General features: G+C 43.9%; 1 protein-coding gene across 3 annotated transcripts; it reads right to left on the bottom strand.

Annotated features, from left to right (window-relative positions):
- Positions 1-415: 415 nt before the first annotated feature.
- Positions 416-16,946, bottom strand: HNRNPL (heterogeneous nuclear ribonucleoprotein L). 3 transcript variants are annotated; one of them, XM_077480324.1, is made up of 14 exons: positions 16,779-16,892; positions 12,381-12,499; positions 10,440-10,680; positions 9,826-9,911; positions 8,732-8,828; positions 8,485-8,557; positions 6,819-6,890; positions 6,306-6,586; positions 6,104-6,225; positions 5,813-6,014; positions 4,191-4,248; positions 2,534-2,569; positions 1,345-1,440; positions 416-642 (listed from the first exon to the last, which is right to left on the bottom strand). In XM_077480324.1, exons 1-14 carry the CDS (start codon positions 16,890-16,892, stop codon positions 584-586), a joined length of 1,656 nt encoding a protein of 551 aa, XP_077336450.1. In that variant the 3' UTR covers positions 416-583. The 3 variants fall into 3 exon arrangements, with proteins under 3 accessions (XP_077336450.1, XP_077336434.1, XP_077336442.1); XM_077480308.1 differs by lacking the exon at positions 2,534-2,569 and having other exon boundaries at positions 16,779-16,946; XM_077480316.1 differs by lacking the exon at positions 6,819-6,890 and having other exon boundaries at positions 16,779-16,946.
- Between the last annotated feature and the right edge of the window lie 617 nt (positions 16,947-17,563).

The raw sequence follows: 17,563 nt of genomic DNA, 5'->3' as shown, positions 1-17,563 counted from the left end.
CACACACACACACAACCTTCTGGGGTTGTGGCAGCATTCTGCTGAAATGGTCCTTGCTGTCCTAGTCTGGTATAGGAGGAGACTGAGATCACATGGTTCTATGCCCTGGTAAAAAGCAGTGCTGCCAGAATCTTTTTTTTTGTAATCGCAAGGCCTCAAAGGCAAAAAACATTGAAATGTTAACATATTGCAGATATATACTGCATTCTTTTGTTTTCCACCGACTAATGCCTGTATTATCCAACACTGCATTGCTCAGCCATACTTCACATACATACTACACATCCGATGCAGCATGCTAAAATACTTTACCATTTCCAGACAAGGTACCATTTTATGGAAGTACACATTATAAAGAGGAGTCACTGAAATTTTTCAATTAAATGTCATGAGCAATAGTCAAAAGGAACAAAAACCATGTTCAAAACATTTTATTAAACATGTGCTAAAAACAAGGCGCACACAACCAACACGTAAAAAAAAAAAAAAAAAAAAAAATTCCAAAAATAAAAACTAGCACAAGAAGCTTAACTTGTACTAAACAGGAACTGCAGGAAGGGAATTATCTTGCCAAGTCTTGATGTTACGATGCATGCTGAGCAGTGGAGAAGCACAGCTTCAAGGTGTATGGGTATGGCCCATCTGAAAATAGAAGTGTGTCACATTAATAGTGTTACATGTGAGGCAATAAACAAGTTTCCCTATGAAAATTATAAATCACAACAGTTTAAGAGCCTGTGTTGACCGTTACCAATACCATTTTCTTCAAGCTGGTTTTGCATTTCTATACAAGTCACACCCCCCCCCCCCCCCCTAAAAATGTGGTACACAGGCTTTTAGCAGAGTTTAGGAGCCTCAACCTCCCTCCCCTGAATGCAGAATAGAATTTTGACTGTCAAACCGGAAACCACGGCGTGATTTTGCTGCAGTCAAAGGTTTCATTTACACACGGCTTAAAGATGCTACACCTTTGACAAATGTGATTGAAACCATCTGTCAAGTGACAAATGCATGGTGGATGGGTTGACTATTATACAAGTACTTATGACAGTGGAACCACACAGACCATTAAATTGCTATAGGAATTTCACCCAGAATTATCTGGTTAATGGCATATAGAAATTAAATGGGCCCATGAAGCCAAATTTGAATACAGCTGTATAAGCCCATTGGGCTTACTGAAGTAGGAATTTAGGGAGATGAGGACTACCAAAGAAGAATGGTCAGCTTCTGGCAGTGTGGGTTAAAAGAAACAACCCCCCTCCCCAAATCAGAAGTAGATTTCCACTTCTTAAAATCACAAGCCATTTACATGTTATCCTATCTAAAAACCAGAGTACTTACTAGGATTCTTCATCTGGAAGTGATTCAGGAGGCCGAGTGTTTCAAGGGCATCGCTCTTAGATTCCCATTCAAGCAAGCCAGAGGAGCTCCTCTCACCTACAAAAGGCAATGTAAATGCAAACCTTTACAAAACAGATTTCAAAACTCTGGCTAACACATTACAATCACTTCCATAGGATACCCGATTATAATTTAAAGGTTACGTTCACATTTGGGAACAGGTTACATGGGCCACCTGGTTTTAGGGTGGAACATGTAATATGTTCCCACTGCTGCAGCTGCTCTTGGCTTCCCCCTTTCCTTGTGACAGCAGCATAAGACGTTTCCCATACTAGTAGTCACTTTCTGAAAACAGCGCAGTCATGCGGGGCTCCACCCCCACAGCTGCATAATACATTCGCAAAAGTTGTGTGCGTGAATGAACTTCAAATCCAAACAGCCCTTGTGGCTGTCAGCTTGAAGTTCAATGAACTACTATGTCACTGTGGTAGTTCATGGAGTCTTCCTGTCAGTGTGAAACAGGCCTGGCTGTACAATGTACAAGCAGACAGCTTACACTGAGTGTGCAGGAGACCTGCATGGCATCTGCTCCGCTGATGCAATGCGTTAACACCCACACAAAATGTAATTCATACATAACAGTCATGGCTAAAAATATTGCCACCCCTGCATTTGTCAGATAATGCACCACTTCGTCCAGAAAATTGTTGCAATTACAAATGTTTAGGCACCCTCACGTTTCTCAAATTGTATGGAGGAAAGAAAAAAAAAAAAATAAAAAAATAAAAATTGTCTGAGGATTTGAGAACAAAAATTGTGGAAAAGCATGGACAATCTCAAGGTTACAAGTCCATCTCCAGAGATTTTAGTGTTCCTGTGTCCGTGCACAACATTGTCAAGAAGTTTACAGCCCATGGCACTGTAGCTAATCTGACTGGATGTGGAAAAAAAAAAAAAAAAAAATTGATCAAAAAGGTTGCAACGAGGGATTGTTCAAATGGTGGATAAAGAACCTTGATTAATTTACAAATTCTAGCTGACTTTCAGGCACAGGTTACAAATGTCAGCTTGCGCTATACGTTGCCATCTGAATAAAGGGGGACTCTATGGTAGGAGACCCAGGAGGACCCCACTGCTTACACAAACATAAAAAAAGCCAGATAAAAGTTTGCCAAAAATAAATACTTACCACCTGAGGAAGACGACATCCTTTTGGGAGTATGTGCTGTGGACAGACGAAACAAAAATTATAGCTTTTTCTACCATTTTTAGAAAAAATAAAAAAAAAAAATTTAGGCCTTTAAAGAAAAATACAGTGCCTACAGTCAAACATGGTGGAGGTTTCACTTTGCTGCTTCAGGCATTGGATAGCATTAGGAAATCTGAAAACTACCAAAGAATTCTGGGGTGCAATGTAGGGCCAAGTGTCAGAAAGCTGGGTCTCTACCAGAGCTCATGGGTCTTACAGCAGGACAATGACCCACATCACATGTCAAAAGGCACCCAGAAATGGGTTAAGACAAAGCACTGGAGAGTACTGAACTGACCAGCAATGAATCCAGATCTAAATCCCATAGAGCACCTGTGCAGAAATCTCAAAAACAGAAGTTAAGAAAAGGAACCCTTCCAATCTGAGACCTGGAGTAGTTGGCGAAAGAAGAGTGATCTAAAAATCCAGGTGGTGTAAAAATCATTGATTGTTACAGGTAGCGATTGATTTCAGTTATTTTCCAAGGATTTGCTATTAAATATTAAAAATGGAGGGCGCCAATAATTTTGTCCATTCATTTTTGGAGTTTTGCATGGCAGGTGTCAGATTTGACATTGTGTGTCATACCAATACAAACATGAAAATGCAATTTTTTGGGCAAAGCGGTGCATAAAAAAAAAAAAAAAAAAAAAAAAAAAAAAAAAAAAAAAAAAGTGAAGTTATCCTTGAACCCCCTTGATCTCTGAAAGATTTACCCCCTGATTCGGGCTTTTTTTTTTTTTTTCACTAAACAGCAAGTTAACTGGCAATTGCGCAACATACCCAAATAATTCCTCCCCCCAATAGAGCTCTTTGTGGGATATGATCACCATATCGCTTGATTTAGATAAACACACCAATGAGTGTATATTGGTCTTCATACTACACTGGAATTTGTATTACATTTTCTACTAGTAATGGCCATCAGCAACTTCTAGCAAGACTGCAATATTGCAGCGGACATTTTTTTGGGCAAAACGATGCACTCTACTAAGGACACTGAAAGGAAAGGGGGGTAAACATCTCGTGCAATTAAAGAGGTGTGCCTAGCGTTTGTGGTGCCTTAAATAGGGGAGGGGGGGTGTCGAAGAGATGTGTCCTGTGAAAATTCAGGACGATGGCCAGCGGTAATCGACACCTGCTGTGTCCAAATCACAGCCTGGTCGCACCCCCTACCCGGAAGGGTCAGATCATTTACTAGGTTACGGGGGATATGGAGCAGCCAAGCCACCTTATACCTAGGTTATACGGTCGGCAAGCAGTTAAAGTTTGCAATTCAACAGCATGTAATAAAGCGAGACAGTAGAACTGTGGGGTTTATTTACTAAAGCTGGCGTGCACAAAATCAGGCATGCTTCTGTATAGAAACCAGTTTCCAGGTTTTATTGCCAAACCTAAATTGAACAAGCTCATAGACTACCATGCACAGCTACACGAGATTTTGAGCGTGCCAGTTTTAGTAAATCTACCCCTGTGGCTGGTATAAAAAGAAGAAATGCTGTATTAAAAAAGGTCATGCTGCCCCATCCATGGCTGACCGCAGACTATTCTGCTACTTTACATTGTGTAGAAAGTGACGTTATTGCACAAGACTTACTTTTGCCAGAAAACACTTTTATGGAAGATGGTTTTTTCAAACCCAGTTCTTCGCAGATCTAAAAACAAAACAACAGTTTAAGTTGACTGTGGAAACCCAATTTAAAAGCAACACCTTGTACAGGATTAAAATACCCACAATATTACATGAAAGTTAGCATTTACCATGTTTAGCGCAAAATAAATTGGTACAAATTACTGCTGGACAAGGAGGGGGAAAAAAAACAAACACACACACACACTTTAATTTATAGCCGACTCTGTCCCAACCACATTTCCAGCGCTTACCCCTCAGTAAACCAACTGGCACACTTCCTCCAAAATCCATATTCCCCAAAGAAAACCTTTTAAAATTGGAAACCTTTACCCAGGTAAGTATTCAAAATGTATTTGTAATCCATCTGCTATAAATATATTTTGAACTTCCTGAAACCCAATGCATATCAAACTGAGAATGAGGGTCTGAGCTCTGACCAATTCAGTGCCATATTGCTTTGCACAATTCCATCGGTCTGCTTATAGACGAGGAGAGCTCAGAGATGAGCAACACAAAGGTTATTTATGGCCAATCTATATAGCAGCCAGATGGGTAGCTAAATACTATGTTTTCAGGGGGCAGGTTTGCTGAACTAGAACCAATGAAAAATATATTTACCCAAAGCCCAGGAGCTGGACACCAGTGCTCTGGGTAGGGTGTTCAACTCCGCCAAGCACCAAGTAAAGCCAGCAACTGAGTGCACTTTCAAATAAATCCTTTATTGGCTACATAAAGATGGAGGTCTGTTTATAATATAAAATATTGACACTTTAGGCTCAATTTGGACATTTTCATTTAGGGGTGTACTCATTTCTGATGCCAGCAGTGTAGACATTAATGGCTGTGTTTTAAATTCAAGTTTACATAGTAAAGTGAAGCTTCTTCAGTGTTGTCACATGAAGATATAAAATATTTACTAAAATGTGAGAGGTGTACTCACTTTTGTGAGATACTATAGAATAGAGATAGATGCAGAGGTGTCTTTATATAGATAGCCAATAAGAGTTGCAGGCTTTACTTGACAAAGATTGGCTATTGTAGTAGTTGAACACTGGTTTCCAGCTTCTGCACTTTAGATCATAACGGTTTAGCTGTCCCATGGAAGATGCTCAAAGCTATAAAGAACATTTGAGTGGAGCATGAACAGAGGCCTTAAAAAGGGGTTGTAAAGGCATCCTATGCATTAAGATATTATAACCCCCACCTTGTGTGCAACAGGACCTCCCCCAATCTATTCACGAGTCTCTCAGCCGCCCTGGACTTTCCCTCCTATTTGACAGACACGGCAGCACCATTGGCTTCTGCCAAATCAGGAAGGAAGAAAGAGGAGAGACTCTGAATGGAGACATGAAGCTGCAGCACGGGTGCCCCCACAGCAAGCTGGTTGCTGTGGAGGAACTTGACAGGCAGGAGGGGCCAGGAGCAGCAAAGACGGACCCAAGAAGAAGTGAGCCTGATTTTGTAAATATACCTAGTGTCAAGAGACAGCCTTCCACGCTTCACACCACTTATATTTCAATATTTTAGAAAGGCATAAAGTTAAAGACCACGAATTAAACCATGACCACAAAGACAATTAGTCTTACCTCAAAGAAGTTTTCCTCAGTCACCTCTGGAGGAGCATTGAAGAAATGCAACACATTGCTAGGCTGCTGAATGCGATTCTTTGCGGCTTGTTCTGGAGAAGTGAAACGGTTGTTTCTGGAGCCACTAAACACCTTAAAACTGCAGGATCCATCCTCCAAGCCATAGGACTGACCAGGCACAATAGACTGTTGCTTTGATACACTAGAAGTTTTAAGAGGCAGCTAAAGTTAACTTACATGGTTAGGGACCAAAGCAAACCAAGTTTTTGTTTTTTATAAAAAGTAGCTTACCACACACTAAGTTTCTGTCCAAACATATAATTGTTGTTCAGATGGGTAAGAGCTCTGTCAACCGCATATCCATCACCCATTTCCACCATACAGGCCCCAGGCTTGCTCTTCATGAACTTGACCTAAAAGATTAAAGCATATTAAGCTGAAGCCTATAGCTGTTGTATCCCAGTAGTCTTCTCCAGAAATATATGCACCTTACCTTCTCTACATTGCCATACAGACAGAATACATTGAACACTCGGTCACAATTCATTTTGCTGGGGTCGAGACCATACACCATCAATACTGGACTATCAGCATGAGGACCATATTCTGGAGGGGGTGGTGGAGGGTGGCCATACTGTGGACCATAGCGTCCTGGACCTCTGCGGGGAGCTCCAACAGGAGGGGGACCCATCCTGCGTCCTTCATAGTGTGGGGGTGGAGGGCCATATGCATCCTCATGATAGTGTCCATGGTATCCACTATGAGGACCACCACCTGCAAGGAAATAGAATGAAGTTTTTATGAAGTTTAGAGAGCGCTTGCATCACTATCAAGACAGGATAACCAGTCAGTTTATGGTAAGGGAGCCCAAAGAGGAACCAAAAGCGCTCCCACTAACACATTGTACAATACAAAGATTCTCAACCAGTGGCACATGCACCCCCAGGGGCACTTCTGGTTAATTTATGAGAATTTGGAATATGCCATCCAGATTGGATTTCCTTACCATACTCTGCAGGGTGGTCTCCCAACAACGGTGGGTTCCTCTGGCGTTTGTTAGGGTTACCTCCAGCATCAACTAAAATATTTGAAAATAAAGGAGCAATGAGTACCCTATGGAGTGCCGCGTCAAATCCCCACTGGCTAATCAAAGAAAGTGAAAGTACAGCCCCCTCCCCAATATACTGATTAAAAGAGCTGTGTATCAAGGCTTTGAAGTACTCCCCATTACTAGACAAAGCCAAAAATTCTAGTGAGATTCCCCAACCTATACCACCTCCCCCAAGCTACAAACCCTACCACATTCTGCCACAAATAGTCCTTGATACACAGATCCCTCCCCCAATCAAAACACCAACCCCTTACTGAGCCCAAGACATATCATTGGAAAGATTGAGCACAAAAATTGAGAAAAGAATTTACTTACTGCTGAGTCCCATTGACAAAAACATTTCTCTTACCATTTGGTACCTCATTTGTGCGTAAGCAGAGCTCTGAAAGGTGCCGCCCCGCCACACACACGCAGCGACCCTGCATCACATGGTTTCAGTCATGAGTTACATCGAAGGGCAAAGACAACGCAACAATTGGCATTCTGTAAAAGGATCACATGTTTCTAACATGTTTCTCCATGTTCTGTGTGCTCCATGTGCTTTGTGTGGTCTCTTGTGGTGATGCTGCTAGCTGGTGTCTGACCCCGTCACACGTCCTGTATCTTGTTGGGGGTGTGAGCTTATGTTCGCCTCTTCTGGACTTGGTTGAGGTAAGAAGGAACTGTTTTTGTAGTATGGAGAGTTTTTGAGGATCGCGTTGTGTTAATGTTGTAGCATGTCCCGTCCTTGCCTGCCGTGGCGTGTGCCGACCCACTTCTGTGCCCATTACATGACTGTGTTCACTGTGAAAATACACTGCTATGGCATGTGGCACTCAAGTTCACTGTACTTCTAAAAAGATGTCTGTTGTAGTGTTGAGATTCTCTGTACTGGTCATGCCTGCAGCGTGTTGGGGAGCATCTTTGTACTTGTGACGTGTTGAAGCCCCAGATTCAGCGACTTGTTCTTGGATCACCATGTGATGTTCGTCGTGTGTGACCTCTGCAGAAGGCCTGGTAAGCTCTGCGATGCATGTCTCCGTGGTGACTCACTACACTGTGTGTTTAACAATGTGCAGACGGGGGCCTGTCAGTCCTGGACCACAAGAGGGAGCTGGAAAAAAACCTCCCACTAGAGGGAGGCTTCAAAAAACCAACATCACCATCTCTCGGGTCGGCTGGAGACAATGCCCTCATGACAGGCAGTACTGAACTGGCCCCTGCACATACATTCTAGTATGTATCTTGGAAAAGAAATGTGTTAGCTTTGCTCTTGTAATGTCACCGTTTGCTCTAGGGAGAAACTGTTTGGTGCTAAACAATTCAAAAAAGAAAATCAGTGTAGTCCTTCAGACAGGGCAAAATGTTATCTGAACGTGACTGCAGACAGTATTCTGTAGGTGCCCTTACTGATGGGCAATATACTTAAGCTGTCTGACTTGCTTTGGTAAAGCAACCAAGTTTCTTGATGACCAAGAGACAAGTCGGTGACATTACAAAGTGTGACGTGCCAGTCTGGTGCATTTTATCAGACTAGTGAAGAAAGCATGTATAGATAGACATATATAAGACGAGTTATTACCTTGTCCACTCAGTGCCGGGTTAGTGTAGTCCCAAGTGTCCTGGTCATTTTTAAAGACATTCAGTCTGGTAGGCTTCGAGGGGGGGGGGGAGAAAAAAAAATAAAAAAAATAAATAAAAAGCAATTATTATTTTATAATCAACTTTAATGCGTTCAGGAGTTGCATCCACACAGATACCAATAATGTATCCCCAAACCCACCTCTGACTAGAAGAACCAAAGTAAAATGAAATAGTGAGCCGCTTACCTTGGCATATTCAATCTTTAGTGTGCAGCATCCAGAATAGATGTCAGCCCCATTAAGGGAGGCCTTAGCACGTTGAGCACTCTGAACAGAGTCGAATGTGCAGAAAGTAAAGGAAAAGACAAGTTGCAAAAAAATAGACAAAATGTTTGCTCTTGTATTTACATTTGCCAATTCAGTCACCAGCATAGCTGCAGTAATGTCTGCTAAGTAAGAACGGGCTTTAGGTGTTCCATACAACCAAAGTATTGCAGCACAAATGGCAAAGACGAATTCTGCTGAGCCTCACTGAAGTGTCTCTGCAACACTTTAAATCTGACAGGCGTGTGTAATTACATAGTGCTGACCAGCAGTATCCCACAGGCATTAATAGAAGGTCAGCATGAATTGATACAGCCCAGTGTTTACCCATCTATTTATGAAGAGCGTGCAGAGATACCACAGCCAGCCAATGTCAAAATCAGTTAGTACATTCAAGTATTTACCTTTAGGAAAAGATGCGTTACCGCAAGAGTTCCTTAATGTTACAATGTAGTATATAGAAGCTCCCACATCAGAGCAAAAAGGGAACAATGACATCAGTAGCTTCAATGAGCTGCCAAACTTGTCCTACAAAGCTTACAGTTTAGGCCCCATTCACACTTGAGCGTAGCGTTTTCAGGCAGAAAATTTGCATGATTTTACAGCGTTTTGCCACAATTTTGTGCAGAGCAAAAGGTTACCAATGTAAAAAGAAAAAAATTCCCAAATCTGCCTGAAAAAAGGTTCCAGAACTTGTTTGGAGGGGGGGGGGAGGGGAAAATCAATTATTCTCTATGGAGATGGTTCACATCTCTACTCCAAAAAAGCCTGAAACTCAGCTTTTTTGTAGCTTGAAACTACAAACTCTCAGGTGTTAATGGGGCCTTAAAGTTACCAGTATTCCTCAAGGAAGAACAGACAGGAAATCAGAGGTCAGCTTGTTGGGAAATTTCACTTCCCACAATTATAAAATGTATTCAGACATAAACTTATCCATCAAGGTTTACCAGCTTGTGAAGACACTAGGTGCAAAGTGCATTCAATTTACTGAGCAGAACACATTAAAAAAAGGATATTCCACCATAGATTGAACACCATTCTTCCTGAAGATCACAATTCGCTGTACTGGTCCACATGGATTACAGATCGTGTAGAGCACATCCTATAGGGAAGAAAGACGCTGTATTAATGCTAGTTAAATACTTTTGATTTTATAACCAATACAAAAGACTGCATAGTCTTATTCCAGGAACAGCCGTTTTGACATTTGTTTACAAGGGGAGGAAGAAAATAAATAAATTTATACATACAAAATATAAATTATTACATACACATACACACTTTACAACCCCCAAACCACACACTTTAGTAGAGACCCTAGAGAATAAAATGGCATTTATACACCACAATTATTGTACAATATGAAAGATGAGATTATGCTGACCAAATATATACCAAACATCCAAACTTTAAAATTGCACCAAACTAGGGCACTTCATTTCTACAGGTTACCCGTTTAGCACTAGAAAAAATGCTCTCGCTCAGACGTTTGCAGCGATACCCCACGTGTAGTGCAACCTACGTATACGTTCACTACAGCGTGCATTCATTTTTTTGTTTTAAAGGGACAGTGTGAAAATGTAAAAAAAAAAAAAAAACAGACTACAGCAAAACAATGGGAATGACTTACTGTAGTGATTGAATAGATTGGGTTTAAGATGGTGAACAGAAGGATGTTGTTGACGCCTCTGGAATCATCTCCGGTGTCCACGGGGCGAGATATCTTCTGACTGGTGGAGTAATTAATAAAGGCAGGATGCCCACCCACATAGATCTGGTTGTCTGCAGCATAGTTTACAGCATTGCAAGCTCCTAGAATATCCTCAAACTCTACCAGTGCCTGCCTCTTCTTCGGCATCACCACCACATAGCTATAAAGAAAACAATGATAATTTAGTAAGATATAAAAAAAAATCCCTATTAGACTCGGTTCACACAATGGAACCATTCTAAAGGGAGCAACTCAAGTCGCTGCAACTTTAGAAAAAAGGTTTTTGTACTATTTTGGGGGCGACTTGCATTGACTTCTATACAGAAGTGGTTTTGCAAGTCACCTGAGGCAGTCGCACTGCCTCAGTGTGAACCGGCTCTAAAATGCCCAGCTCATGCCTCAGCCAACATTTTACAAGTCAGTAAATTTAAAAAGGAAGCAATACAAAGAGCAGGATGCAAGTGCATGGTACAACAGACACATATCATGAATAGGAAATGTTGGGGTCATCTTTGCACCCCCCCCCCCCCCCATTTGGATAAAGTGAGGGTTCTAACCATCAATTTTTTTGCCATTGTGGAGGAGATATCCCATAGCAAACACAGGAAATGTTGGAGGGATTTCCCCCTCACGAGTGAATCCGAGGGTGTCAGTTTCACCAGAACTAGTGTGCCAAATGGAAGATTTCTCTCCATTCTCCCCAAAAGGGACAGATGGCACAAAAAAATAAAAATCTGACAAGAGTTCAAATTCCTATCCAAAAGTAAACTAAACATGTTTGCCTTTACTAACACTTTAAAGGCCTTTGTAAAAGGTTTCATAGTACACCATGAAACATGGTCATATGGACCTGGGCAATGGGCAAGTCTGCAGGAGGCTTCTCATTGTCCCCTGTGATGCAAACTTCAGAATGTGCACTTTTAGTACTGTTGGGTGCATTACATTAGCCACGCTTTAACCAGGAAACTGAGTGAATTGCTTCTGGTGCAAACTATTCATGCCTTCTTTGCCCAAGAAGGTGGGTAAAAAAAAAAAAAAAAAAACAAACAAAAAAAAAAGTCAGTGCACCAAAATCTATGCTGAATCAAATTTGACATTCTTTTAGGGTCACTTTACTGACAAAGCTGAAAGGACTAACACATGGCATTTAAACAGATGTTCTACACAGTGGGTGACAAACTTACAGCAACCAGGAAAGTGCACAAAGGACAGCACCCTGTCAGAAGCAGAGGCTGTATTTCAAGGGTCAACTTAAAAGGTCACTGTATCAAACATTTGTGCAGCCTTCTACACTTAGACCCCTTTCACACCAGGGCATTTTGCAGGCGCTATAGCGTTAAGACATAGCGCCTGCAATCCGCCCTAAAAAAGCTGCACCGTTGTTTGTAGTGCGAAAGCCGAGGGCTTTCACACTACAGCGGTGCGCTGGCAGGACGTCAGGGAAAACTCCTGCCAGCAACTTCTTTGTAGCGGTGAAGGGGCGGTGTGTTTACCGCTCCTCCACATTGAAAATCATTGGGGCAGCGCTGTAATACCGCCGGCAAGACGGCGCAATAGCAGCAGTTTTAACCCTTTCTTGGCCGCTAGCAGCCAAAAATCCTGTGGTTAAAACGCCGCTAAAAATAGTGGCGGTTTACCGCCTATGCTATGGGCGGTGTGGTGTGAAAGGGGTCTTACAGAGGTGTTAGCATCTCTACACATGGTGTGGATGAAGGTTTTACAAGCAGCCATCATACACACACCCAAGTTTTTTTTCTATGCATTTTCCACCAAGTATTGGAGAACATTACCAAGAACACAATAAGCCGTTTTCTTACTGCAGAAACTGAAAGGCCATCATTCATTTCATGGACATAATACCTTATAGTTCCAAACTCCTGAAGAGCCTCTGCAAGATCAGCTTCTACCACACCATCGACTAGTCCCCTCACGTGGACCACCGGGGAAGCCGGGGTCTTGTGAGGGTCCTCGTAGCCTTCCTGAAAAAACAAAGAGGCAGAATGTGAGATTCAATGGGAAAGTACAGCAGAGGATAGCTCTGGGAAGAGTGCAAAGGCTAGTTTTTTTTTTAGCTCAGTTTAAGACCCTTTTCACACTGCGGGCGTTTTTCAGGCACTACAGTGCTAAAAATAGTGCCTGCATAAGCAGCTCCATTCCCTCCAGTGTCAAAGCCCAAGAGCAGTGCGCTCTGGCAGGGCATCACAACAGCTTGTTTGGAGCGGTGAACTCGCTACTCCTCCACCACTGCTCCCCACAGAAATCAATGGGGCAGCGCTGCGATACCACCAGCAAAACAGCACTCCGGCAATGTTTTGCTGGCGGATTTAAACACTTTTCAGCTGCTAGCTTTACCGCTGATGCCCTAGGTGGCTCGGTGTGAAAGGGGTCTTAAGCCCAACGTTAAGGATCACTATATCCATTTTTTCTTCTTCTAAAAAGGTGGAGAAGAGGCTGCATTGCTGAACCAGAAACCAGTGCCCTGACTACTTACACAATGGTGACAGGTGTGCAAACCAGAGGAGATGCTGTACAGAAATATCAACAATGGAAACTTATTTGCAACAGTTTACCCAACTTTTTCCATAACCATGGACTTCAAGCAGCTGGAAAACCCCACTGTCTGAATTCCCACTATTAACCACTTAAGGACCAAGCTTATAATCTGACATTTGCTGTTTAAAAGTCTATTTTCTTCCCTAGAAAGTTACTTAGAACCCCCAAACATTGTATTTTTTTGTTTTGTTTTTTTGCAGAGACCCTAGAAAACAAAATGGAGATCATTGCAATACTTTTTAAGATCGCTGCGCAAGTATGGTGTAACTATTTTTTTTTGGGGGGGGGGGGACACTTTGGTAAGAAAAGATAAAAATAAACCCACCACACAGTAGGTGAAAGATGTTATGCGAGTAAATTGAAAGCCAATAAGACATGCTTTAAAATTGCACACACTATTTTGGCGACAAAATACGGTACTTAATCTCCATAAGCGACGCTTTAAAAATTTATAGGTTACCCGTTTAGTTACAGGAGGTGGTCTTGGGCTAGAATTATTGATCTCACTCCAACAATTGTGGCATTAACCTCAGGCGTGGTTTGAGCACTGTTTACATATGTGGGAGTGACCTGCGTATGCATTCGCTTCTACGTGCAAGCTCAGAGGGACTGGGAACTTTTGATTTTCCCATTTATTACTTTATTTTTACACTGTCAAAAGACCTCAGATCTCACATTTACACGGAAAGCACCCCACGCCGCCCATAAGTGAAAGCCCAGCGCATCCGCCGCTGGGACCACTTGTGGGAAAAAAAAAAAGTAAATATACCGGGGTTATGGCAGCTAGCTTCTGCCATAACCACGGTATACAACAAAGTAGCGACGTATATCCATGGTGGGCAGTAAATATGTGATTAATCAGCAAGTCAAAAATGTTCTTAGTGCCCAATCAGAAGAGAAGGGTTACGCAAAAAAAAAAAAAAAAAACTCATGACCAGTTCCAAACAATGGGATCATTTGTAAAACTCAATATACCCACAAAGCCAGCACAGTGGCCCAGTAAAAGGAGAGTGTATGAGCTTCATGCAAGTTTACTCCTGCATGTTCCAGGCCAATGCAGCATCCACCTAGGAAAGGGAATTAAGGGATTTTTCTCACTTCTCTTCAAGGGGGTACCCAATGACGATTTTGAGGTGTCAATCTGTAAATGGGGGAGCGCAGTTAAGCAAACGCTTATATATTTTACAGGTAATAGATTAAAGTGCAACATCAGTCATAAACACTGACTGTTGATGGGGGGGGGGGGGGGGGGGGAGAATAAGAGCATTCTTCTTTCCTTCAACCGGTGGTGGAAGGGGAGAAAAAAATAAAAAATAAATAAAAAACCCAAACCAAAAAAACACGCATAACATATGGCTTGAATCTACAGCCTGCCTAAGATCAATATTCAGATACACCGAGTACCAGCAGCTGCCACTGGGCAATCCCACTCAGGGAACATTAGATTGCCATTGTCCCTCCAAGGTACGGCTGTCCACAAGACCTGCACAGCTGAGTCAACAATGCACATTGAGTACGCACAGATCATTCAATAGCCAGAAGGTGCGTGCACAAACCTTACACCATCTGTCCATAAACAAGGCTGTTTCTCTGCAGAACTAAACTAGCCTCAGTCCCAAATGTGACTCAAGTAAAAAACTTAACAAACCCAGGCAATTCAAACAGATTACATGGGGTCAATTCATAGTACTGGATTGTGGGGATATGCAAAACAATTCAGGGATTGACTTTGTGCACCTGTCGCAAAAGATAAAAGACCAATACACAACTTGCAACATGTTTCGTGTTCCAAGACACGTCTTTCCAATACTGTGATTGGATGCCTCAGAGCTCAAGAAAGGAAAACCACACACGTTCGCTTGTTTATATCACAGGAAAGTACATGAACTTCTTTGGGACAGAGCCGTGTATGGAGACCTCAATAGCACAGGTTTTTGCACAATTACTTGCCTCTCCCCCTCCCAGTAGCTTGCCAGCCATTGCCAAAAAAAAAAAAAAAAAAAAAAAAACACACACACACCCAAAACATGCGTCTACAATTGTACCCACAAATATACACTCCAAAATCTTATGCTGAAGTGTGAATGAGTGCATTGGGCACCCACATGACACTCTTCAAGCTATGTTTATACATTTGTACACATGGTTTCATTTTCTAGCCAATGGAAAGCTAGAGGCACAAATCGTGTGAAACACGTGTTACAACAGGCTCTCACACCGAAGACCAAATCTGCATGTCCAACCCCAAATCTCAGGTGTGAGCCTTGGGTTTTTGCATCACCCCCTCCCACGGCAACCAAATCCAATACACATCACCCCCTTGGGACTGGACCCATTTTCATCAGCCCCAACCATCTTCTCAGGACTGGGGTCCCAATTATTATCCCCAAACAACCTCCTTGTGAGGACTAGGGAACAATTCACACCAGCCCCGATTATCCTCTTGTGCCTTCACAGGACCATGGTGCCAGTCAACTAGCCTGCTGTGCCACCTGATGGCTGGCGTACCCATCGCCCCCTCTTAGCCTGAGGTACCCATCACTCCCCCCCTCCTAGCCTGAGTACTGGGGTATCCATCTTCATCAGGACTGAAAAGCCCCTTCTGCGCCCAAGGACCGAGGTACCAATCACTGGTGAACTCGTACCTTGTCTGAAGGCTGGGGTACTGATCCCCACGGGGCCTGACCACCCTGCTGAACCGAGGACTGGGGCACCAATGACCCCCCCCCCCCCCGAGGACTGGGGCACTGATAATCCCATCTGAGCACTCTCCTGTGCCCCCTGAGGATCGAATACTCCCCTGAGGTCTGGGGCACCAATCATCCACCTGAGCACTAAACCTGTGTGCCCCCATCAACCCAGGGCCCCCTGACTGGGTTACTGATCATGACCCCCTCCCCCAAGATTGGAGCACAGATCATCCCATCTGAGCACAGGGGGGCGTGATCATTCCCCCTGAGCACTCTCCTGTGCCCCCTGAGGAATGGGGCACTGACCATCTGCCCAAGGCGTGATCCTGTGCCCCTGATCATCCCATCTGAGGGCCGGGGCCAGTCTTCCCCCCCAGGCCCCCTGACTGGGGCACTGATCATGACCCCCCCCCCCCCCAGGATTGAGCACCTCTGCGGACTAGGGCATCGGTCTTCCACCTGAGCACCCTCCGGTGCCCCTGATCATCCCATCTAAGGACTGGGGCACTGATCATGACCCCCCCCCCCCCAGCACTCCCCCCTGACGATTGAGTACCCTCCCGAGTACTGGGCACCAATCATCCACCCAAGCTTCCTCCTGTGCCCCCTGACTGAGGCACTGAACAAGACCTCCCCAGAGGACTGGGGCGCTGATCAAGACCTCCCCTCTCCAGAGGACTTGTGCACTGATCATGACCGACCCCCCTGGACTGGGGGGTACTGATCATAAATCATCATCCCTTAAGATCCGGAGGGTGAGAACAATAGCAGAGCCTGCAGTGGTCCAGCCATTCATTCTCTCAGTCGGTATGTGTAGTAGCTTTAGTAGAAGTGATGAGCAAATATTGTGGGAGATGATACTGAAAATCCCTGCAAGGCCTTCCATTGTGCAGAGCACTCCAACCCCCACCTGGACAAAAGGCACGCAGTGCATGCTGGGATACGTAGTCCTCCCACCCCCGGTCCGTGAACGCGTCCTCCATACAATAGAGCTCGCGCGGCCCCACTCCCTTACCACGCTGGCCGCCACGTTGTCGTCCGTCCCGTCAGTCTTCAGCCTCTTCGGGGCTCGTCCGCCCTCCGTCCCGTAATAAGCTGACCTTCCTCCCACCGCTGCAGCTGCCGCCATCTTCAGAGATCCGCCGGGACTGAGAATCCCGTAACATGGCGCCGAGGCAAAAAACCCTCCATACCCCGCCTACTTACTCTATCCCGATAGGTCCGCGATAACACCGGTCCCTAAAGGCTTCCTCCTATTGGCTTAGTGCGGCAGGCGACTCCGATACCCGAGCAAATCAGATCAAAGAAAGCGAGAAGAGGCGGGCTGGAAAAGATCGCAATTTGATTGGTGGAAGCGGACGCCAATAACAGGCACGCCTGTTCTGGGATTCGTTGCCTTCTGCTAAAGCCAGAAGGCGCTAGGAGGTGACGAACCGCCATCTTGTTCCTTGTTAGCGTGTAATGGCGCCTCATTCATTCGATGTGTGATGCAGTACACGACGGTGCAAAGCTGATATTTATAAATTGGCTGCACTGTAAACAAACTGTAGCTGCAGAGTTCTGCTCATATTTCCTCCAGTGAAGTGAAGGGTTAATAAAAGATGGTGGGAATGTTAGTGCAACAAAGGACGCTATACATGGTTGCTGTGGACAACACTGATGCATCTCCAGCTCTGGTCCACACAGAGGCCTGTGTATATAGTATTATAAAGGCATTCCTCCTATGCCAATGTCTGCATGTTAAAGTCTAACGCTAACCCAAGTTTTGATTTCGATAATGTTCCCTCACTTCCTGTCTCC

This window comes from Lithobates pipiens, unplaced genomic scaffold (genome assembly GCF_037356315.1).
Source record: "Lithobates pipiens isolate NorthernLeopardFrog02 unplaced genomic scaffold, aLitPip1_a1.2 Scaffold_1, whole genome shotgun sequence".
Taxonomy (NCBI): domain Eukaryota; kingdom Metazoa; phylum Chordata; class Amphibia; order Anura; family Ranidae; genus Lithobates; species Lithobates pipiens.
Note: the sequence above shows the minus strand (reverse complement) of the source record. Positions and strands in the feature narration are given on the sequence as shown.